This window comes from Drosophila kikkawai, chromosome 2R, assembly GCF_030179895.1.
Source record: "Drosophila kikkawai strain 14028-0561.14 chromosome 2R, DkikHiC1v2, whole genome shotgun sequence".
Taxonomy (NCBI): Eukaryota; Metazoa; Arthropoda; class Insecta; order Diptera; family Drosophilidae; genus Drosophila; species Drosophila kikkawai.
Genome location: NC_091729.1, coordinates 3,347,560 through 3,372,707, shown reverse-complemented (window position 1 = coordinate 3,372,707; position 25,148 = coordinate 3,347,560). Strand labels below are relative to the sequence as shown.

Genomic DNA, 25,148 nt, shown 5'->3' with positions numbered 1-25,148 from the left:
AGAGGAAGCATACGAGAGATTAGATGAAGTGTTGAGTGTCCTATCAAAGTCTGGGTTTTCTTTCAATGTAAAAAAATTTCAATTTCTGCGTACAGAGATAGAATATTTGGGTTTCGTTATAAAAGATGGTGAACTAAAGCCCAACCCGCGAAAAATTCAAGCACTTTCTCAACTCCCCAAACCAGCTTTGGTCACACAGCTTAGACAGTTTATAGGTTTAGAATCCTACTTCAGGCAATTTGTCCCTCGATTTTCAGAAGAAATGAAGCCGCTATACACACTTACTTCAAAATTAAATGAATTTGAATGGAAGGGAAAACATGAGGAGATTCGCCAAAAAATGATCAAAGTGCTGACCAGTGACCCTGTATTAGTTATCTTTGACCCTAAATTTCTGATAGAGTTACACACGGATGCAAGCGCCAATGGTTATGGTGCTATGCTAATACAAAAGGTGGATGGCAAGCGTAGGGTGGTTGAATATTACAGCAGGTGCACTACGTTAGCGGAATCAAAATATCATTCTTATGAGCTCGAAACATTGGCTGTGTTTAATGCTATCAAACACTTTCGTCATTATTTGTGTGGTAGAAAGTTTACCGTGTTCACAGATTGCAATTCTGTCAGGGCAAGTCGAGAGAAAGCTGTATTGACTCCGCGCGTGCATCGATGGTGGTCATTCATGCAGCCGTTCGAATTCCATATAGAATATCAAAAGGGGAGCCAAATGGCACATGTTGATTGCTTATCAAGAAATCCTGTCATGGTAATAGCACAGACAAATGCAAAGACGGATACAAGCAAAGTTGCTGAGGTAAGAGTTGACTTGGCAACTATCACTCCCAACTGGCTTGTATCCGAACAGCAACGCGATGAGAACATATCCAAAATTGTAACTGAATTAAATAGTGACGAAATGCAGAAGAACTTGGCGATCACGTATGAGATTAGAAAGAGTTTGTTGTATCGCATTATTCAAAGAAATGGTAAGACGCGATGTTTGCCTGTTGTTCCGAGGAATTTTAGATGGTCCGTTATTAACCATATTCACGAGGCCGTAATGCATCTAGGGTGGAAAAAGACACTGGATAAGCAGTATTGGTTTGAGAACATGACGAAGTATGTCAGAAAGTTTGTTGAAAATTGTGTGACCTGTAAGTTATCAAAATCAGTGTCAGGAAAAACCTAATTGGAGTTACATCCAATTCCTAAAGTTGAGATACCATGGCATACTATTCATATTGACATCACTGGGAAATTAAGCGGCAAGAAGGACGAAAAGGAATATATCATTGTACGAATTGATGCATTCACCAAGTATGTCCATTTGTACCACACCTGGAATTTGGACACCGTGAATTGCATACAGTCAGTGAAGTCCTCCATATCAACGTTTGGTGTTCCTAGCAGAATCATAGCAAACCAGGGAAGGTGTTTCACGAGTGCAGAATTTTGCTAGTTTTGGGCAAATGGGCAGGTAGAGCGTGTGATGAGCGTATTAAAGGGCATGTTAACGGCGGTAGAGACCAGCGAACGATCGTGGCAGGAAGCATTGGGTGAAATACAATTAGCCATTAACTGTACCACAAATCGGGTGACCCGTTAGAATTGTTGATAGGGAAAGAGGCAAGGCCGATGGGAATGTTGACTGTCAATGAAGAGATGCGAATTGATAGGGACAAAGCTAGAGAAATGGCCAAAGACAATATTGATAAGAATGCGATGTATGATAAGGCAAGAGTTGATAAAAGGCATGCTAGAATTGTGAAGCATAAGATTGGTGACCATGTGTTATTGAAAAGCGAAGAAAGACACCAGACGAAATTACATCCTAAATTTAAGGGACCATTTGTAATTGTTGAATTGCTTGATGGGGATCGTTACTTGTTAAAGTCATTAATTACAAAGAGAATGTATAAGTATCCTCACGACAGTGTACGTGGTGTACCTGATGAGCGAGAGACATGTGATTTGAGAGAGCTTGACGATACTGCATGAGGCGTGCGTGCACGCAAGAGATCTGTAACTTAAGATTGTAAGGCTGTAGGTGGTGCCATACACAGGGACTATGTTTGTATAATGGTGTGAAGCGTCGCTAAGGTGCGGCAAGAGTCCGGTACTGTGGTATGTGCGTGTGGTAGCCAGACGATTGAACTTGAGCGGAAGAGAGCGTGTACTCTAAATGATGTGAAGGAATATCCTGCTAAGTTAATGTCTGATGGATATCCAAACTGTTGGGTTTGTGCGGAAGAGAGCGTGTACTCTATGGTTGTGAAGATTGTCCTGCCAAACTAACGTTTGAAGACACTAAAGGTGTTAGCCATAATTGATATCCAAACTGTTGGGTTTGTGCGGAAGAGAGTGTGTGAAGATTATCCCGCCAAGCTAACATTTGAAGACACTAGCAGTGTAAGCTGATTGGTTTTGAAAAGTTACTTAGAGCAGTATGAGTAAAGAAGCTAAGTTATGATTATTGCGAAGATATAGCAATGAAGTTTGAAGGCCAATTTTATGTAGAACTAAGCAACACGAGGTCGTGTTATAGTCAGGAAGGCCGTGTCGGAGATTACTTTGAAATTTTAGATGTAATTACTATTTGTAAGTCTTCAAGTGTATCGAATATGGAAATAAATGAAGAGTAAAATAAGTAACAACGAGAGAATAGGAAGAGAACTTATTAAGAAAGAGCATGGTGGGGATGAAGAGAGTCTTCCCTACCAAATGTGGAGCAATGACGAGTAGAGAAGAACGAGGAAAGTAGAGAAAGGAAAAAGTGCAAGTCAGTTCGAGCGAGACTGACGGAGAGAACGGACGAACTATAGAACTCAATGCGCAACGAAAAGAAGAGGAAGCGACGATGGCCGACAACGCTGACCCCCCATCCCCTACAGGTACATTAGATTCAATCGTATATATAATATGTAATAGGTCACATAAATTATATTGACATTATTAAATATAAAATATATTAATCTATTATATTATATTAATATATATTAATCTATTATATAAAAATAAGTCGAGTTTTCTGCGGGGATCAAATAACTCCAGAACGCACGAACCGATTTCCACGGATTTGCATTCGTTGGAAAGGTCTCGGAATTTGTGATTTTTTGCAGTAAAGAAAATTCAGGAAAAATTGCAACAGAAAGCGGGAAAATCATTTTTGCATAAAGCGCCAACACTGACACATAGCATGCCATAATTCTCTACTCATTTTATTTTATGACAAATCGAAATTGTGTTCAATTTTGAGTAAAATAAGTTATTCGTTTCATATCAGTGCAATTGAAAACCAGCATTTGTATTTAGGGTGGTAAGTTGAACTGTGTAAATTATGTGGATTAACCGCTCTGCCTATAGTCTAAAATGCCTAGAGCACGACGTGTGAACATCGGTCTCCGCAGAAGGCATGCAATCCAGCAACAAGGGTATTCACAGAACTTAAGCGAGGAAAGACGAAATGCAAGAAGAGAATATGACCGATTAAGACGACGCGTGAGCACACGAAGATCATTGGCATCATACAATCGCTTGGAATTTCAATATGATCCCTCTGCGAACTACAGAGATGATTGAAAATTAGATATTGGACCTATGACGACTATATGCCGATATTGCAATGCGTTAAAGTTTAAAAGAGAGACTGCTGGATTGTGCTGCGCAAGTGGAAAAGTCAAACTGGATCCATTACTTACACCACCACAGCCACTGAAAGCATTGTTCGATGGAAGTGATCCAGATTCCAGCCATTTTCTTCAACACATCCTTGAATACAATAACTGCTTTCGCATGACTTCCTTTGGAGCTAATATCATTCGAGAAGGCGGCTTCATGCCGACTTGCAAGGTAAAAGTTACAATCACTTACACGAAACACAAAGAATTGCAACATAATAACAACATATACTCTACGGACTACACCATCACACGATTCTTCAACAAATGATTGTTTGCAATTACAGATACAAGGACAAATATATCATTTGCATGGTTCATTGGTGCCAACAACAGAGGAACCGCATCAATTTCTGCAAATATATTTCATTTCGTCGACGGTGGATCAGCTGAATGTGCGGTGCAACATTCAGGGAACACGACGCATGAACCGATTTCCACGGTTTTGCATTCGTTGGAAAGGTCTTGGTATTCGTGATATAATCAGTAAAGAAAATTCAGGAAAAATTGCAACAGAAAAGCGGGAAAGTCATTTTTGCATAAAGGCCATCACTGATACATAGCATGCCGTAATTCTCTACTCAGTTTATTTTATGAAACAAAACAAAACAAATTTTGTGAAATTGTGAAGAATCAGTAAAAAAATAAGTTACTCATTCTCAGCTATTGCCGGACTGTCTTCATCCCCGATTTTAATACATTTAATATTGGGCACTTTCGAATGGCTTACTTTGGTGCTTTTGAGGGAAGCTTAGTGTCCTCTTCTTCTTCCTCATATATTTCAGCGTCTTTTTCAAGAATAATTGCAACAGAAAAGGTGGTGAGTGTAATGTATAAATTATGTGGATTAGAGGTTAAATTAACCGCTCTGCCTATAGTCCTTGATCAAGACCAGAATTTCCCGGATAGGAGAGAATTACTATCCAATCGGGACCAGCGGTGGGAATATTCTCAGCTATTGCCGGCCTGTCTTTGTCCCCGATTTTAATTAACTTATTGGGCACTTTCGAATGGTTTAGTAAAACAAATGGTGCATCTGAGCCTTGGGAATTTGTAGCATTTGAGGCAAGCTTAGTGTCCTCTTCTTCGGAATTTTTCAAGAATAATTGCAACAGAAAAGGTGGTGAGTTGAACTGTGTAAATTATGCGGATTTGAGGTTAAATTAACCACTCTGTCTATAGACCCATATCATATACATAACTCCAGAACGCACCAACCGATTTCCATGGTTTTGCAAAAAAAAAAAAAGTATTCGCTTCCTAACATTTCAATTGGAAACCAGCATTTTTCTTTAAGCTGGTATGTTGAACTGTGTAAATTATGTGGATTTGAGGTTAAATTAACCACTCTGCCTATAGTTCAAAATGCCTAGAGCACGACGTTTGAACATCGGTCTCCGCACAAGGCATGCATGCCAGCAACAAGTGTGTTCACAGAACTTAAGCGAGGAGAGACGAAATGTAGTAAGGGAAAATGCACCAATTGAGACAACGCATGAGCACACGAAGATCAACTGGTGTGCAGCATTTAAGAGGATCCCAACCAGCGTTGCAGGCTCCTAACAGCAACAGTAGCCATCGACCTCAGGACAAATGTCAAGAATCCTGAGATAGAGTGCTAGAAAAGATTCGTTATCCGAAGGTGTCGCGGGTGAGACCGTGCCCCCGGTGTTGCCCATATCCGTTTTGTCCACTGGAGGGTCCCAACAGTTGTGCTCTCAGAGTCCCAGTTTCCTACCAGGGTGTCAGGCCCGGACTACCGGCCGAAATTGGTAAGGCGGATAATCAGCCTGCCTTGAAAAAATCCCTTATGGCAATACCACCAACGAGACAGTTTCATCTTTCAAAATATATGTTCCTGAGGAATTCTTTGACAAACTATGCTCTGTCCAAAACTGACCAAAGCATGTGATTGTCAATGAATTCGAAGCAAGAAAGAGAAAAAAAGGACAGTTGGAATTACTCTTCCTAGGCCCGATTTGACCAATGCGCCTTCTACGTCTTCCGAAGTTTTTAAAGCTCTGTTCACAGTATACCGGCTAGATCGGACTATATTCCTCCATTGTCGGAACTTCCTATTTATTGAAACCATATTTCCTCAATTCAGTTGGTCTCTAAAAGAATTTCGGGTAGGGACCACTTAATTAGTAGTTCTTGGTGATTTTAGCATCCCAGGGGCTATTTGGTCCCTAGATAATTCCATTAACCACAACACATCACAAAAAATATGGTTTACCAAAGAGCACCTCAATTAAACGGATAATTTGCCGAAGGTGGCGTAACGGAGTTCGCCGGGCTTACTAGTAATTTATATAACATTAGATATATCAAACTTACATTTTGGTATTTTTTACATTTAAAAATATATATTATTAAATGCTTGTATTATTTAACCGAATATTTTTGCAAAGGATTTACAAATTTTAAAGGGCATCGACCAAATGGATTCGATTCTCAAACTGGATTGAATGGCATTCAAGCCTGGGTTTCGAGCTTTTTAAATATTGGGTATACTTTTGTGGTAGACTAGATACACATAAGGCTCACTGTACAATGTCCATTGTATCGAAGGGGCATACAAGATAAAATCCCCGTTAGAGTTAAATATAACAGTGTCATCTCTGTCTATCTCGCACATTAGCATTAAGGGGTAAATATGTATACCTATCTCGCTTACGCATTGAAACGGAATAGCAAAGAAAAAGAACGAAGTCGCGCCATTCGGTGGGTTGCGTTTGAAAAGAATAGTTGGAATAAAGTTAAAGCACTAAAGATTAAAGCATCGGATTCTCAACGCTTACAACTTAAAAAGTGGTCATTACTCACTATGCCGACATGGATTTAAAACAATTATCGATGCTGCAACTGAAAAGCTGGTCGGGAGCTCTCTTGGACGCCCGACTTCCGGTTCCAACGCGAAGTTAATAGCCCGTCTACAAGCCATCTCTCCAGAGACACGTGGCGATCCGCCAACCAAAACATCAGGTAGCCAGGACGATCAGTCACCAAACAACCGATCAGCAGCAGAACCAGTGGAGGAGATGGATGGAGCTACATCTTTGCTGGTACTTCAAGAGCAGCAGCGTGGAGGCTTGCAAGAAGTCGCAATGCGTCGCAAGCCTCGGATAATCTCGAGTTTGAGCAATTATCGCTTGTGGATGCCGAAAAAGCCACCCTACAGAACCTTCGATATGAAATAGAAGCAAGCATGCCGTACTGCAGAGGATTCACACGGAGATCGACGACGCAAACAAGAACAAATTCATGCACGTTTACGAAATCCATTACGTCATCAGAAACAGCATGGTAAACTCCAGCAATGCTAACATTGGCGCTAACACCGACGCTGTTAATGTTGGCAGCTCCAAAGTGACCATCACCGCCGATAACACTGGTCCAGACAATACCAGTATTGGAAAACAGATCGCTGGCAGTAATGATCAACGCATTAACACAAATGTAAACAAACTACTAGAATGTCCGGCAGTATCGCTCGCCTTTGCAAAAGAAGTTGCAATGGAATATGACGGCAGCGTGTGTGCGCGCAACTGGGTCACAGAGCTGCATAACATTGGCAAGGTGTATAATTTGGACGATGACTGCATGCATATGCTTCTGATTGCCAAGCTGAAGGGAAACGCACAACTGGAGTCAGCCGATCACCTTTGCGAGCAGTTAATCATGACATTCGGCGTAAAAATGTCCAAAGGAGAGCTGAGGAGCGCATTCCAAAGACGTCAATGGCGCACAGAAGAGACATCGATTTGAAGACGCTCCTGGAAAACATCATAGAAGGCATTCCAGCGCTGCGTAACTAGGCACCTATACAGTGCTTTTCCGAGCCGATGCAGATTTTGAGGGCCCCCTCCGAAGTCCGTTTGCCGGAGCGCAAAACAGGGGGCAGTTCAACAAAGCAGCTGTCTAGAGGAGTGGCGGCCAATAAGGATTTACGTTGCGCCAACTGCAAATCTAAAGGACACTTCGCCAAAAAGTGCCTCAAACCAAAGAGGGAGCCCGGTTCCGGTTACGCCTGTGGGACGTTTGGACACTTCGTCGGACTTCACAATAGTTTTACAACCCCATGAATTACAGAATGCCTCATAGACAGAGGGAGTCCAATTTCATTTGCGAAAGTAAGCAGTGTACCAAGAGAAGTTAATTTAGAAACCGGGATAACTATTTCGGGGTGAATAAAAGCCAACTAAAGATATTTGGAACAATTTTGTGTTACATATTTAAAGAAAGAATAAAAGGTTATTTTTATTTGTACGTGGTCCCAAACGAGTCTATGAGTCATAATGTAGTTCTTGGAAGAAATTTAAAGGAAGCTTGCCAGCTGAAATTGGATCTAGACACTTTGGGAATGGTTACAGTTAACCCATTATATATAAAAAAGTATAGAAAAACAAATAATGATACACTTAGTCCAATTGTTAATGAGTTAGTGAGACAGTTAGGGAATCAGTTAGTGAGACAGTTAGTGAGACAGTTAGTGAGACAGTTAGTGAGACAGTTAGTGAGACAGTTAGTGAGACAGTTAGTGAGACAGTTAGTGAGACAGTTAGTGAAACCGTTAGTGAAACAATTAGTGAAACAAGTAGTAACGCGATTAGTAAAATAGTCCTGAAATCAGTGAAATAGTCAATCCTACAGTTATTCCTTCGGAAAGGGTTATGTCCAGTTATGAAAAAACTGTTAGAGAAATCTTAGGTATTGATTATATGGAGGATGGGCAAATGAGTTATATATGCGGCACAAATAACGACCAAGGCTAATACTGCCGATTAAAAGTGATTATTAAATGCAATTACGTTAGAGTGGAAAAGCCAACAGAACCTTTCGTCATATGTAAAATAAAACTGAATTTGGAAACTTCAAAACCATTTAGCTGCGCCCCAAGGCGACTAGCTTATTCGGAGAAAGAGAAATTACAAAAACTGTTAGATGAATATTTTAAAAGATGGAATTATACAATCCAACTAATCCGAATATGCTTCGCCCATAGTTTTAGTCAAAAAGAAATCAGGAGACATAAGATTATGCATAGACTTTAGAAAACTGAACAAGGTTTTAATTAAAGATAATTATCCTGTTGGAGGGGGGCGGCTTTAACCTGAAATGCACTCGATAAATAATAACACGTAGAACTTTCGAGTTTTTACCTTTTGAAGTTTTGTCTTTATTGAATCGTAGGTAAATCGGTACTAACAAAGAACAAAACTAAAGCTAGGGAGAGCGGATTAGAAGCTCTAGGACTGGAAGTCCGAAGGAAGAGGGAGAGAAAAGGAGAGCGTACGGGATAACACTGCCTCCCGAAATTAAACGCCTTTCTGGAGTGAACATTCTCTCCCCCCTTGCGAGGATACGCAGCAGCATACGGAACCCAGTAATTGGAGGAATCGGCAGAAGTGGTCACTCGTGTGGAGAACGAGGAAATCCTTTGGATGGGTGCAGGAATTTGTGGTGCGTCATCACAAGGATTCGGAACACTGGATAAAGTGTTGCTTGGATGCAACAATTTGTGTTGCCGACCGTGACAAGTAAGACAGCTGTGGGCGCTTGTGCAATTACGGAGTGGATGACCGCTTGCAAAGCAATTTAAGCACAACTGCTTTTTCTGGATGTAAGATGATCGATCGACTATCGTCATCTGAAGGAAGCGTGGACGCACTGGATGGTTCTCCGCAGAACACAAATCGCATCTTTTGGATATGGGAACAATCCGCGTACTGAAGGATTTTAGTAGTCGCGGAGCCACGATGGATTTTGTTGTTTGGAAGGACTGAGGCGTAACATAGGAGGTTGAATAGAATTTATAGTTTCCAGAGTTCTATGGCGCTCAGTAAGGAAATGGTTACTTTCATGTATTTCTCAATAAGGAATCGGTTAAATACACCTCGTTTGTTACGCCTTTAGGGCAATTCGAATTTCTTAGGATGCCAATGGGCCTGAAAACTGCGTCGGCAGTGTTTCAAAGATTTTTAAAAACAATTTTTATGATCGCCAGTAAGGACACTAAGGAACATTTACAGATCTTAAAGGAAGTGTTTCTTAGGTTAGCTCAAAACAATTGGAATTAAGAATGGATAAATGTAAGTTCCTTCAAACTAATATTAAATATTTAGGATTTATTATAAATTTTCCAATTCCAGACAAGGCACAATCCGTTCAAAGTTTCCTAGGTTTATGTTCATACTTCCGAAGATTCATAAAAGATTTTTCAACATTGGCCAAACCATTATATGATCTTTTGAGAAAATATGAGAAGTTTAAGTTTGGAGAGAAGGAAATGAACTGTTTTTCAACGCTTTAGGAAAAGCTAGTGCAGGCACCGGTTTTAGCCATTTACAATTACAAAGACGATGTAGAACTGCACTGTGATGCAAGCGCTCTTGGTTTTGGTGGTCAAAAGAAACAAGGCGGAAAATTACACCCCATATTTTATTTTTCGAAGCGCACAACCGTCGCTGAGGCAAAATATCACAGTTTTGAACTGCAGGCAATGGCTATTATTCATGCACTGCGAATATTTAGAATATATTTATATGGAAAACGCTTTAAAATTATTACTGACTGCAATTCGCTTACTTTAACCCTGAATAAGATTGAACTTAATCCGCGAATAGCTAGATGGGCGTTAGAGCTCCAAGAGCTCCAAGCTCCAAAAAAAAATGCAGCATGTTGATGCTCTTAGTAGATGCACAAATATTCTGGCGAAGAACTTAAAGGAAAGTTTTGGTTTTAAAGCAGCACACAACAACAACACAGGCGGATAGCCTTGAACAGATTTATTTATTACTAGAGGACCCGGCGATCTTTATCTGGCCCCAATTTCACGACTTCATATAACCCCAGAGTAATAATAAATAAAACACTGGTAATTTAAATTTGTTGTGAAATTTTTTTGACGCGAAATATGTGGAGAGCGATGTGATAAACAATATTCTTTGTTTTGTTATCCAGTGCAAAAATAAATAATGATGACGGCTTTCCCACACGCGAACAGGCTATGTATAATTGCCCGTGTGAAAAACATTGATATTCTAAATTTATCCCGCAGACTTCCAACGATTGGCCTTGCGATTTATTGATTGTCATCGCAAATGCCAATCGAACTGGGAAATGAATCCTCTTGAATTGGCATCGAAGATCTGTTGGAATAATCGGAATTCGTGGGATAAGAACTCTCCTTTAAATTTGCCCTTGCGCCCGTAATTCCGGACATACGTCATCGCATCTTGGACGTACTCATGCATATGGCGCGGACTTCTAACATAAGTAGCTGGGAGAATGGTCAAACAACCGATGTTGGCCGCGTGTCCTTCAATAGCGATGGCGTACTCGTCTGACCGCAACTTAGACTGATTAAAACGAAAGAAATTGAGACGTTCCATTACTCTGACGTACATGTCGACACAGTACTGTTGAAACAAACGGTGCTATCTTAACAAATGATTGTCAACATCTAGTCGAATTATCAATCGATACGCATCAAAATTCATAGAGTTGACCTTCTTATTCGTTTCTTCTCCTAGAATTTGAATTCAAACTTAGTTGTATAATCAAAAAGAAGTGATGACTTGTAAACAAACCTGTCGTTGGATTGACCATCTTTATGTTGAAGTGATACCACGACAGAACATTAACGGATATTGAAGAGCATCATGTGACCGATGAGTCTCATAAACTCGGTTCAATTGGCTTAAGAACAATATCGCGTGATTCCACATTCTCGCCAACAATCACCACTGCGTGTTCATTGATAGTGGGAGCGTTAAATTGCCTTGCATGGCTACCAGTGGGTCTTTTGTCAGCGCTGGTAATGATTTTGTGTTCGTCATAATGCATTATATCCAATGCAGTTTTGAACAATCTGACCAATTCATTATGCTCATGGAGAAGATTTTGCAATTGTTCGATAATTTTACGTTTAGTTACAGTAAAAATTGCACAGCGGTGATTTAGTTCAACTGCCGAATCACAAATGAAATAGATCTAAAGGAATTTATGATCTTTGTTTTGTGGTGGTAACAAGGTGCCCGCTCGGTGGTGACGCCATTACCTTATAACTTGGATTGAAGCCTGGTTGATGAACAACATCGGCTCCAAATTACTTCATTTGAAAGCATCCGTTATATTTTTGTGCAAGCTTTAGGAAACTGTTTGATTGGGCTGAATTTCCATATTGTAGTGAATACAATAGCTCTGGTGGATGAGCCAAAACGGGCAAATTAATTTTGCCACCTGCATAGCATAAGCCGAGGTTTTCCAACCGAAACTTCAGTGCATTGCAATGCTGACATACGACCGACAATGAACCAATAACAACGCAGCTATGATCCTTGTAGGGCGTTGCAGAATTGTATGCGAATGCAGCGCGATTCAAGTTTTCATTTGCGGTTCGTCTTCCTCTATTATTATGTCGGGCTTCAGGTGGTCTTTGTGCAGCGCGAAGCTGTGCCATCTGGGCACGTATCGATGCATTTATTTCTGTACGTTCCGCTTGCGTCCGACTATTACGGAAATTCTGACTACTTATTGCATTGCGTGAACGCCGTCCAAGTCTTGATCGTCTAACAGCAGGCATTACTTCCAATTGGTAATGCTTCGTTAGCTCGATTTTTTTGTTTAAATATTTTTTTACCGAGTTCATTGATACACAATTTCAACGCAGCTATGATCTTTGTAGGGTGTTTCAGAATTTTACATACAACAGTGTGTACATCTGCTGAGCCGCTAGTGGCTTTTCCGGAAGGTTTTCCCAAAATTTGAGCCAAATCGGCCCAGTCGTTCTCTTGTGATGCCATTAGTAACATTTTTTGTCTCCATTTTTATATATGTCGGAGATAACCGTTATTTAATTTCACCGAAGTCGAGCCAGCGAATTCTGTTCGCCTGCGCAGTCAAATCGCATCTGTCATCACGCCACTTTTCCTGTGGCCCTTTCACCTTTTCTTACTTTTCACTCAGACGTCAATCCTAGACAATCTCAAGCTGTCTTTCTCCTTCTCTCCTATTGTTGCGACAGACGAACAGACCTCACTCAGTAACAGACAGTCTTCTGTCCTTGTCCTGTTACCGACTCAACGGTAATTGCGACACCTACAGGGCTAACAATACCTGAGCATGCCGAATAATTCTGTTGCCAAGGCAACAAGCATTCCAAATTTGCACTTAGAAACCAACTTTCCGACATATATATAGATTTGCTTCCGAATCGATGTGAATATAGGCAGGTGCGTGAGACGCTTAAAAACTTTTGTCTTTTGTCTTCGATCTTTTTTCCAATTGATTTGGCGTCCCTTCTGGAAATCGTACATCGCATTCGATACATTTATATCGGTACATCGATAAAGTCTACAGTTATAACAAAGAAAAATAAATTAAAGTTAAATTATTGCGGCAACATTCCCCCTTCCGTAATTGATCCCAGGGCGGTCAGTTACCCTCTCCTTCTCCGACATCTAGAACCACAATCTTGGTAGCTGGTCGATCGAGAATTCCATGCTGCGTTTTAATAGTGGCTCGACGAACTTGGCCATCCTTGGCCGGAGTAGTGTTGGTTACGCGTCCCTTAAGCCATAGATTTCTGGGCAAGTTCTCGTCGACGATGATGACTTTGCTTCCGACCGATATCGGCGGGCACTTCTCAAACCATTTTGTTCTTCTAGTGAGTATCGGTGTAAACTCCCTCACCCAACGTTTGCTAGAAACGATCTCCGAAACGTTTTATCTCGTTCCATTGACTTCTCAAATTCAAATGCTCCGGGTTGATCGGTTTGTATCCATTCGATGATCCCATTAACAGGTGGTTTGAAGTGAGCGCGGAATCGTCTTCAGAGTCCAGGCTGAGAAAGATTAACGGACGTGAGTTAATGATGAATTGTGCCTCCATTAGAGCACTTCTCAGGCTTTCGTCGTTGAATGAATAGTTTGGGCAGATGTGTTTTAGGACTGTCTTGGTAGTGCGGACCAATCTTTCCCATGCTCCGCCCATGTGGGGGGCGCCTGGAGAGTTAAATCGCCATTTAATGCCTGTAATAGTTGCGCTTGTCGCGGATGCGGCCCAAAAGCATACTTTTAATTTTCAATAACCCTAAGGGAATTGCCCAAGCTAATTATCTATCTAAGCTATCGATTATATTTATATTTGCATTTCTCTAGCTTTAAATAGTTAATAATTGTGCATAGCTGCATTTAGCTAAAATTTAGGTAAAAATTAGGCATAGCTGCATATAGCTATTTAATAGCTGATCGCTGTCAAAACGAGGACGAAAAGGAACGGAAGAAAAAAATTTCTACCGGAGGGTATATAAAGCCAATACGGCGTGCAAACCACCTTTTTCTCTTCGGTAAACTTTGCAATTAGGCAGCAGCGTCGAAGGCTTGTCACTCGAGGATAAAAAGGTGCAAATATTATTGTTGCCAATCACAGGTAAATAGAAGTGGCCTCTCGCACACAGTTCCAGTGATTGTAATAGTGAAAAAACATTCTTTGTAGAATTGGCAGCAAATTGGGAATTAATTGCCCACACATGGCAGCGTGGGTTGTCCAAACTGGAACCCATTCGTTACCTAGGCCTGACCTAGTGCTAGATCGTGCTTAACCTAAAAAGCGACGAATTGACGGCGACACCCTTAGCCGTGGGAATCGTTTCGCCACCTGCAAGTAGCATCATCGTCTTCGCCACCTTCACCTTCATTATCGTCAGCCGCAGCAGAGATTTTCCTTTTGTTGGAAATAACCCTTAGTCGCAGCCGCAGAGTTCTTTTTTGTGCGAGAAATGTGCGTGTACACGGGAAAAAAATTACTACCGAGTACTCGGCCATACAAACGCGAGAAATTAAATGCACATGCCCTGAGCGCTGTGAACTTTCGTTGTGGTGAAAATTCCTAGTGACGTCAGAGAAATTTCCTATTTAATAAAGTGACAAGAAAAATGAGAAATAGGAAACTGAGTGAAGTTGAGAAAAGAATATAGAATGGCCAAAACAGAAATTTAGCGCCAACAATCTAGTTGCAATTTTTACTATAAAATTACCTATTGGAATTTCAAATATAATTTTTTTAAGTGCTGAAAAAAATAGCCTCGTACATGAAATTAAATCATAAATGGTGTTTATTTACTGAAATCATAATTCGAAGTCTGCAGATTATCTGCCAAGAAACTATCTGATATATATACCTCTTATTTTAATTTATTTTGAAAAAAATAATGGAAAATAATTGTTTGAAGTGTACCGAAAATATGGCGACAGTGCGAATGATCATAATCAAAACAAGACCCGAAAACCGCAATCAAGCAGGGTTAAAGCTTTAGTGTTTTCGTTACCGACTTTTAGATTTATTTTCATAAACATAAACGCCTCTTGCAGCTCTCGACGTGGGAATTGCAGACATGTGAGTTAATTGGTTGTCAAAATGCAAGATTTTCGTAATGCCAAGCTTTAAAGCTCAAGTGAATAAGAATTAGAAGTTCGGTAATGCAGACATTGCTGTCCGTTAATTATTTTTGAATTTTGCCAAATTAGTTATATTAACGTTACTTAAACTACGTTTTACATTACACTGCCTACCAAGTATTCTCGTACGCCTATATTATTAGCTCTAGTATTACACTTTAAATATCTTTCTATTGTATAGTATAGCTACCTTTTGGAAAAATGAATAGGTTAAAGCTATATTTATTAAAACTATATTGTTAATATCATATTCCATATAAAACAGCACAAATTTTTGGAAATGAAGCTGAACCAATTTTTGATTATTTTTATTTGTAAAATAAATATTGTTTGCTTGAAGATGCACTAAATGAATATAATGCTTGAATCCAGTCGTGTTGAAATGCCATGGCCCAGTAGAGGTTAACCTTTCAAGGGATTTCTGATTATTTTCGGTCGATTCAGGCGATTTTCGCAGCTATGCGAAAACCAGTAGGAAGGTTTCCATTGCTGTTTACTTTTTGTTCTCTTATAGCGCCGGTCCTTCATTAAGCTGAGGAGAATAGTAGTGACGACACTCCTCCTTTATTATCCTTTTTGTACGCGAATTCATTTTAAATAATTATTTTATATACTGTTGAGCCGGCTTGAGGTTAGGGAGGGGGGTGGAGTATAAACATAAATAAAAGGCTTTTTTATTCAGTTTGGTCCGATATATTTCGGTTGAACTAACTAAAAGTTTTGTACAAAACTCCACGTCGAACAGAGCGGACGTGTAAAATATTTTGCCCTGAAGACGGTTGACGTTAGTTCAACCGAAATATATCGAACCAAACTGAATAAAAAAGCCTTTTATTTATGTTTATACTCCACCCCCCTCCCTGACCTCAAGCCGGCTCAACAGTATATAAACTAAGGAAAGGTCGCTGAAAAACCACAATTAAATAATTATTGCTAACGCAGGAGAGCAGAGCTAAGCGGAAACCTATCTTACTCCCCCAGCCGGAAATGCAAGCGCGTACTCTGCCTTAGTTTAAACCACCATCCGCTCTCTCTATCACCACAGCAACGTGATATTTTACAGTTAATAATATTATTTAATGGCGCCCAACCGTGTGGCCGATGTTTAATCAAACATTGAGCCAATATTAAACAAATAATTAACACCGCTAGGCAATACTCGCCTTCGCTGGTTACTTAATTAACTTTGGAAAACCTTTTTGTGTAAAGTACGGGATGATAGACTAGTAATAGAAGATTGACTGTGTGGAAAAATTCTACAGGTACCTCTTACCAATTAATTATCCACGGGACTATGCAAAATACCATTTTCTTATTCAAAGTAATAGATGTGCATGTTAGGAGATGACTTTTTAGTGGACTAGATCTACAGTTAACCGACATTGTAACCCTACTACGCTGAATTAAGCTTCCTCACTCAAACGAATTATCCGGTGGGAAGGAACAGTTGCAGTTACTCATAGTTACGAACTGCCACCATCGGATAATCGAATGAGAATTTGTTGAATACTACTATTAATTAATGAGCAAAATTAAACCATTTCAGCAATAGCTATAAGGAACGGAAAATATCGGAAGTTATACGAGCTAGAAGCAGGAAGACACGACTGAGATTCAAACAACTTTGTTATGGAATTTAATTTTGGCAAAACTTAGCACAGGAGAAAAATAATAATAAAAAAAAACAAATAAAATAAAATAATAATAATAAAATAATAATAATTCTCTACAATATTCTAATGCTACAAAGAGCATGTCTACTTCGCAACTTAGTAGGGAAGACGAAAATAGTCGAGTTAGTAATAATATTTGTGGGATTGTATCAGAAATATAGAACATCAAGCTCCAGAGTTTCGGACGAGGTGCAATCACAGGTTTCACTTAGGTTGTTTCAATACACGGCGGGGAGCTATAACTGTCTGTCCGGTCTGCAGTGAATACCTGCAAAGTCCAGCACCTTCTTTAGCCGAAGAGTTGTCAACATCGCAATTAGGAGTGCGAATCATGCCTAGACTACGATCACAGGGCATAGAGGAGGCCGCACAAGCCGATGAGGCTCGGTCAATTAGGGCGGCAGAACAGGAAACACAACGCCTAGTGAAACTTCAAAATGTAATAGAGATACAGAGGCTGTTGTCCGTATGTAGGATGGAATAGCTCAATTAAATGTATCGCTAACCCAAACAATGGCACAAATTAGCAAAATGGCAGAGGCCCTGTCTCAGGATATCTACTCAAAGTGTGTCCCCATCACAACCAGCGAAAGGGCACCAAACCTTTCCTGGGATTTCGCATCTCTCGACAGAGCTTAGGTCTGATAGAATAAGTCAAATAATATTCAATTGGAAGATACGATTTTCGGGATCGTCTTCCATGTGCTTTTTGGCGCTATCATAAAAGTGTCTCGCTAGTTACTTGGGAGCAATTAAGCGCAGCTCTTAAAGCGCAATTTCAGGATGGCCGAAGTGATTTGGAAATCCGTACGGCATTGTCTCAACGGAAACAAAAACCAGCGGAAACCTTTGATAAATTTTATGACGAAATCCTTTCTATTGCGAGTAAACTTTCCTTACCTATGACGGAACCAGCTCTGTTAGAAGTCTTGAGAGCCAATTTGTTGACGGACATACAACATGAAATCTTACATGTACCTATATTTAGTATTTCCCAATTGCGTCACATAGTTAGCAATATCTGGTAATTCTACTGAAGATGAGTCTGATCAAGGAGAAAAACTTGTACAGGACATTTCGGCAGTAACTCTTAATTGTTGGAATTGTGGAGCACACGGTCATCGTTACCAGGAGTGTGTCGGGGAAAGAAAAGTTTTCTGTTACGGATGTGGCAAACCCGAAACTTATAAGCCCTCCTGTAAACGGTGCAATGCGTCAAAAAACGTATTAGGCCGTGCACCACCGATCGGTGCACGCAGACCGAACCCGTCAGCGTATTTAAAAACCGAATAGAAGTTAATCCAATAAGTCTTATTAACCCAATTGTGTCCAGTTCACCTGAAATACCAATTTGTACAAAGGTGCAACTACCGGATTGTGATTTAAAGCAGTCGTTGAGTAATAGCAGATCTCAACAACGGCTTTCCTCGTATAGGCAAAATAGTAAGATGGCGAAGCAAGCCCTCCTGTCCTCTATTATAAGTAATACCCAAGACTGCAGGCCGTATGCCGAAGTGACAGTTTTAGGAAAGCGAGTAGGATACTGTAGCCTCCATCAGTTGTGTTGGTGGAAGGGTGGCAGCTGAAATAGTCAAAACTCCCAACGAATATAAGCCAATTCAGGCCAATGTTAGTACGGCAGATGGTCAGAAGCAGCCCATTGTTGGCCGTATTAAAACCTCTATATCGTTCAGAGGAGAGTCGAAACTCTTTCGTTTATATATAGTCCCATCGTTATTGCAGGATGGATGGATTTTTGGAAAAGCTTTAAGTTATTGCTTGAATTTTAGTTAATCAAAGGCAACCTAATGCTTTAGTGCAAATTGCAGGTCTCGAACATAACGATCCAAACCAGTTAGACATAACACAGCAACAGCAAATGCTATTAGCAGCGGCCATCAGACTATTTCCCTCGTTCGCAGAAAAAGGTCTAGGGAAAACTACCCTAATAGAGCATGAGATTGATACCGGTAGCGTCAAACCCATTAAGCAGAGGCACTATGCTGTATCCCCTGCAATTGAACAGATGATGTATACTGAACTAGATAGAATGCTTTCTCTCGGAGTCATAGAAGAATCCGATGGCTCGTGGTCTTCACCGGTCGTTCTGGTACGTAAGCCAGGCAAGGTTCGACTTTGTGTCGACTGCCGAAAACTTAATGAGGTAACCGTTAAGAACGCCTATCCGATGCCTCTGATTGAGGGTATTCTAAGCCGACTTCCTAGAGCTGAATTTATATCCATTATTGACTTAAAGGATGCCTACTGGCAGATACCGTTAGAGGAAAGTGCCCGAGACAAAACGGCATTTACAGTTCCAGGCAGGCCCCTGTATAGATTCACTTTTATGCCATTCGGCCTAGCGAATGCCCCTCAAACCATGTGCAAACTCGTGGATAAAGTCATTCCGCCTTCATTGAGGAACGAAGTCTTTGTTTATCTTGACGACCTATTCTCTTGATAAACATCTCTCTGTCTTGGCAGAATTAGCTAACAGACTAGTGCAAGCTGGTCTAACGATTAATGTGGAAAAATTCAATTTTTGTCGAAAAGAGGTCAAGTACCTTGGCCATGTAATCGGACACGGAACAATTAAAACAGATCCGGAAAAAGTGGAAGATATTAAAGAATTCCCGGTGCCGCGTTCAGTGAAACAAGTCCGAAGGTTTCTTGGTCTTACCGGATGGTATCATAAATTCGTGCATAGTTATGCTGGCGTTGCTGCTCCGATAACTGATACTTTGAAGCATAAGCGAAAGTTTGAATGGACCGCAAGCACTCAGAGTGCATTTGAGCTACTCAAGCAATTATTGTACGAAAGCCTGGTTTTACATATTCCCAATTCTAGCAAGCCATTTGCTATTCACTGCGATGCTAGCCACACAGGTGTCGGCGGAGTATTAATGCAGACAGACAGCGATGGTAGTGAAGTTCCAATTGCGTATATGTCACGGAAGTTAAATCAAAGTCAACGTAACTATTCGGTGACAGAAAAAGAGTGTCTTGCCGCTGTTATGTGTGTGAAGAAATTTAGACCTTATGTTGAAGGACAAGAATTCTCTATCATTACTGACCATGCTTCTCTAGAGTGGTTAATGTCACAGCCTGATTTAGGATCAAGATTAGGGCGTTGGTCAGGAAAACTTGGAAGGTATACGTTTAAGATTGTCCACAGAAAAGGATCGCAAAACGTTGTGCCGGACGCACATTATACATTGCGACCAGTTATGGGAAAGCCAACTGAAAGAAAAAGGTTCTTTCAGAAATAATATATTGATTTTTTGGGACCATATCCCCGCAGCAAGTCCGGAAATATTGGTATTTTTGTAGTCGTAGACCATTTTTCAAAATTTCCATTTCTAAAACTTGTAAAAAAGTTTACTGCGGAGGCAATTATTCCGTTCATGGAGGAAGACCCATTTCATTGTTTCGGAGTCCCTGAAGTAATCCTGTCAGACAATGGTGTACAGTTCAAATTGCAAAAATTCACTGCATTATTGCAGAAGTATCAGGTGCGACATACCTATACAGCTGTTTATGCCCCGCAGGCCAATGCTGCCGAGCGCGTAAACAGATCGGTGTTAGCTGCGATAAAATCCTATATTAGTAGCGACCAAACTAATTGGGATGAGCAACTTAGCTCTATTGCATGTTCTCTGCGTTCCAGCCTACACTCAGCCATTAATAGCAGTCCATATCGAGTAGCTTTTTTTGTTAAAGGATTTAACGCCAAGCTAGCGCCAACGTTCAAAAAGGCCAGAATTAGGAAGAAGGTTGGAACTAACTAACACTAACACTCCTCCTTTATTATCCTTTTTGTACGCGAATTTATTTTAAATAATTATTGCTAACGCAGGAGAGCAGAGCTAAGCGGAAACCTAACTTACCCCCCAAACGGGAAATGCAAGCGCGTATTCTGCCTTAGTTTAATCCACCATCCGCTATCTCTATCACCACAGCAACGTGATATGTTATATGCCATCGATTTTTATAGCTATTTTGTCGAAATCGATTATTGAAATAATACGCTTAATGGTCACTCCAATATTTCCCAGACCAATCACAAACAAATTATATGTTTTCACTTTATGATGTTTGATATTTTAGTTGATTATTGTTTTATTTCTTACGCACACACGACCAGCCACGTTCAAGATCAAAAGGAAGAGGGAGAGAGATCAAGCCAGTGTGGCCGTACATTCCTCATTCAAAAATACTTTTATGGTAATTTTTGTTTAACATGGCATTAGGGGATTTTGCTATGTTATATCCAACACGCCCCCTCAAAAATTACGTTATATTACTTTTACATACATATATAAAATAAAATTATTTTTCATTTAATGTGACTGGTGTGTTTTCTGGGGAGTATTACATAATTGATCCAGCATTTGCTGCGAGGATTGGGGAAACCCAGATAAAACCCAATCAGATCAATATCCTTAATATAATTTGTATATATACTTAAATTAATATTTGTGACTTCAATATACATATATATAATTTTTTTTTTTTTTTTTTTTTTTTTTAGAAATTAGGTAAGTTAAGGCATAATGATATAAGAATAAAATATTAAAATTTAAATAAGGAACTTCAGTTTTATAAATATCGTATCTGACAAATGCAATTTAAAATTTGTAGGAAAGAACATAAATAGTATATCAAAAATTTTTCTTTGTTTCTTCATCTTAGTTGTACATAAAATTATTTATTTTATTTATTTTATTTGTACGCTGTATGCTTAATTCTAAATTAAGCTACAGGATGTATATCAGCCATAGCTGCTGTGGCTTTCGGCTGGGTTTAACTTTTATTTTCATGATTTATACATTTTTACTTCTAGTGCTTATTGGTAATTTTAATATTTATTATTTCATTAATTTCTAAAATTTATAATTTATGTACTAGGTTGGATTTTTTTAGAAAAGAAAGAATTTCATTAATGTTATCGGGTGTTGGGTTGCTTAGGAGTGGCAGGAAGTGTGTGGTTGGGATTCGCAGATTTTGAAAGCCTGGGCATTGATTTAGGATGTGTTCGATTGTGGCTTCTGTGCTATTGCAGAATTGGCATTGGTTTGATGGTGGTTGTGCATATTTGTTTATGTGAGTCAGTCTGGTATGTCCAAGACGTAGTCTTATAATTTTTATTTGTTCGATACGTGGTATATTGGTGAATGTTGAATTTTTTGTGTAGTTGGCAATGTTGAAGCCTTCTTTATTTATGTGTTGATACCAGTTAGAGGTTAAGGGGAGTAATTCCGGTATGCATGATTTAAGGAGCCTGATAATGTCTGGTCGATATGTGTTTTCCGATGTTAATAAGGGCGAGTTTGTGGCTGCTTTCGCTGTCTCGTCAGCGAATTCGTTCCCTGGGATACCTATATGGCTGGGTACCCACAGAATTTTTATTTTTGGGAAGTGGTTGTTTATCAACCCACGTATTTTGGAGATCATGTGTTCAGAATTATCAATATTTTTTAAAGCTTCGGTGATCGATAGTGAGTCTGTGCAGATACATTTTTTTCCTCTAGTCGTTAGCCCTATTTGGATAGCGTTGAGTATTGCTGTTGCTTCGGCTGCGTATACTGAAGAGTAGAATGGGAGGACTCCCATTGTTAATACTCTGGATTCAGTAGTTACAGCGTATCCTATTCTCTCTTTAGACATCGATCCATCTGTGTAGAGGAAGGAGAAGTTGCTAAGGTTGTTTTTTATTTCTTTAAATTCTTTGAGGTATATTTCTTTCGGGGTTTCAGACTTTTGGTATTTGGCTAGTTGCGTGTCTATTGCTTCTAATTTTAGGTGCCACGGAGGTTTAGATTTGGGTAGTTTTTTGGTGAGATTAATTGTCAGGCCTAAGCTACTGCAGATGTTAATGCTTTCTTGTATTGTTGAATTTCTATATTTTGAATTGCTCTTTTTTGTTATTTTTTTTATTATAGGACCAAGTGGGGTGTCATTTGAGTGAATTAGTATGTGGAATAGTTTAGCCGTTAAAGTTTTAATCCTTTCTTTTAGTGGTAGGACGTTTGCCTCCACATACAAATTATGGGTTGGTGTTGTGGGAAATGCTCCTAGAGCGGAGCGTAATGCTGCGTTGATTAATGTTTTTATTGGCCTTAAAGACGAGTTTGAGGCTTTGCCGTATATGGGTAGTGCATATTCTATTTTTGCTATACAGAGACTTTTCACAATTTGGACTAGAGTGTATGGGTGACAGTTGTACTTATGACTTGACAGACACTTAATAACGTTTAACGAATTCGACAATGAGTTTTTTAGTTTTGCGATGTGAGAATTCCATTTGTACTTTGTGTTAATGACTAATCCTAAAACCTTGATCTCTTTTGATGTTTCGATCTCGTATGAGCTAATTTCAATTTTGCAATTGCAATTTCTTTTCCTGCATATATGTAAATGATTACTTTTGTTTAATGATAGTGAAGCTCCAGAACGTGCACACCAATTGCTGATCTCTGTGAACACAGGATCTAGGTTGTGTCTTATGTTTTTGCTTTTTTTTAGGTCTATAATTATGTTGAAGTCATCTGCATAGGCTGTGAAGTTGAGGTGTTTGTGTTTTTCGATTATATCCGCTACGCTGTTAAATGCTATTAGGAATAAAATTACTGATAGCGGTGATCCTTGTGGAATACCATTATGCAAGCTTTGCAGTGTTGAGTGGTTTTGGTTCATTCGAACTCGAATTTTGCGGTTGGTACATAAAATTAGTTCTCGTTGTTTCTTAATTGTTGTTAAAAAAAATTTAGTTCTCGTTTCTTCATCGTTGTTCAAGAAATTAGTTCTCGTTGTTTCTTCATCGTCGTTGTTCAAAATAGTTTTGTTCTCGTTGTTTCTTCATAGTTGTTGTTCAAAAATTTGTTCTCGTTGTTTCTTCATCGCTGTTGTGGTTTAAATTAGTCTTCTTGGTGTAATCCCTATTCTCCTCTTATTTCCACAAATCTTCCAGGAGGTAATGGTTTAGTGAAGATATCTGCCAGCTGTTTTTCTGAAGAAATATACTCAATAGAAATAATATTATTCTCTATTTGCTCTCTCGAAAAATGATACTTAATATCAATATGTTTTGATCTCTTATGACAAGAGGGATGGCTGGCTATGCTAATACAACCCTGGTTATCTTCATATATTTTTATTGGTTTATCAAGTTTTATGTTTATGCTTTCTGAGAGTGACTTAAGCCATAAAGCTTCTCTTACAGCTTCAAACATGGCCATGTATTCTGCTTCAGTGGATGAAGCTGCTACAGAATTCTGCCTCTTTGTATTCCAACAAATTAAATTTGAAATAAACATTTTAAAAAGATAACCAGTTGTACTTTTCCTGTCATTTTCATTTCCTCCCCAATCTGAGTCAACATAGCCAGCAAATATATGTTCATAATTTAAATTTTTCTTAAAAATTAACTTCATATCAATATTTCCTTTGAGATATCTTAAAACTCTTTTTAGACAATGCAATAGTTCTATATTATTTTTGTTGATATATCTACTTAAGATATTAATGGCAGTGGCTATATCAGGACGCGTACAAAGCATTATGTACATTAGACTACCAATAAGATTACGACAAGGAGCCTCATGTTTATCGTCAGAATCCAACGATTCATAATCCAGCTTACTCGGGAGCGGAGTATTTACTGATTTGCATTCTTCCATATTGAATTTACTTAACACCTTTTTAATGTAAGCAGACTGACTTAAAGATATCTCATCTTGGCCTATCTCTATTTTCGCACCAATAGAGTATCGTATTTCGCCCAAATCAGTCATTCTAAATTTTGTCATTAGGTATTGTTTAAAGTTGCCTAATACTTTCATGTCTAACGTTGCTATAACTAAGTCGTCCACATATAATAATACATATATATTATTCTTGATGTCACCTCTATCTTGAACATATCGACGCATTTTCGCGAAAGTATCGTATGTCGAAAAATCCAATTTTACAGGAGAAGCTTTTTTGTGCTTTAATCTCTTAGGAAGCTCTATAGAAAAGACAAAATTGAAACTTAATTTTTTTCGGAACTATAGGGTTTTCAGTTATAATATTTCACAGGGTAGTGAAACATTAGGTGCCCAACAATTTTGCATTAAAATCTCAATTTCGAAAAAAAGCGACATACGATACTTTCGCGAAAATGCGTCGATATATACATCGATCAACAGGTGAATTCTTAAATCCACATTCCTTTAATGCCTGCTCAAATTCTTCAAACCAGCATCTAACTGCTTGTTTGAGCCCATAAATTGCCTTGTTCAATTTGCATAAATTTTCATAATTGCAAACAATTCCTTGAAGGACTTTCATGTAT

The 25,148-nt window shown here is 39.2% G+C and overlaps 1 protein-coding gene across 1 annotated transcript; it reads right to left on the bottom strand.

Moving 5' to 3' along the window:
- Nucleotides 1-13,011: 13,011 nt before the first annotated feature.
- Nucleotides 13,012-13,674, bottom strand: LOC138928070 (uncharacterized). The gene is made up of 3 exons (XM_070284353.1): nucleotides 13,484-13,674; nucleotides 13,124-13,383; nucleotides 13,012-13,034 (listed from the first exon to the last, which is right to left on the bottom strand). Exons 1-3 carry the CDS (start codon nucleotides 13,672-13,674, stop codon nucleotides 13,012-13,014), a joined length of 474 nt encoding a protein of 157 aa, XP_070140454.1.
- Nucleotides 13,675-25,148: the final 11,474 nt, after the last annotated feature.

Excerpts from the sequence above, each read along its gene's own strand:
- LOC138928070 (XM_070284353.1), bottom strand. The coding sequence starts at position 13,674 with ATGGGCGGAGCATGGGAAAGATTGGTCCGCACTACCAAGACAGTCCTA. Across the intron at positions 13,384-13,483 it reads GCGCTCACTTCAAACCACCT|CAAACGTTGGGTGAGGGAGT; the intron begins GTTAATGGGATC and ends GATCGTTTCTAG. Across the intron at positions 13,035-13,123 it reads AGATGTCGGAGAAGGAGAGG|ACTTTATCGATGTACCGATA; the intron begins GTAACTGACCGC and ends TTATAACTGTAG.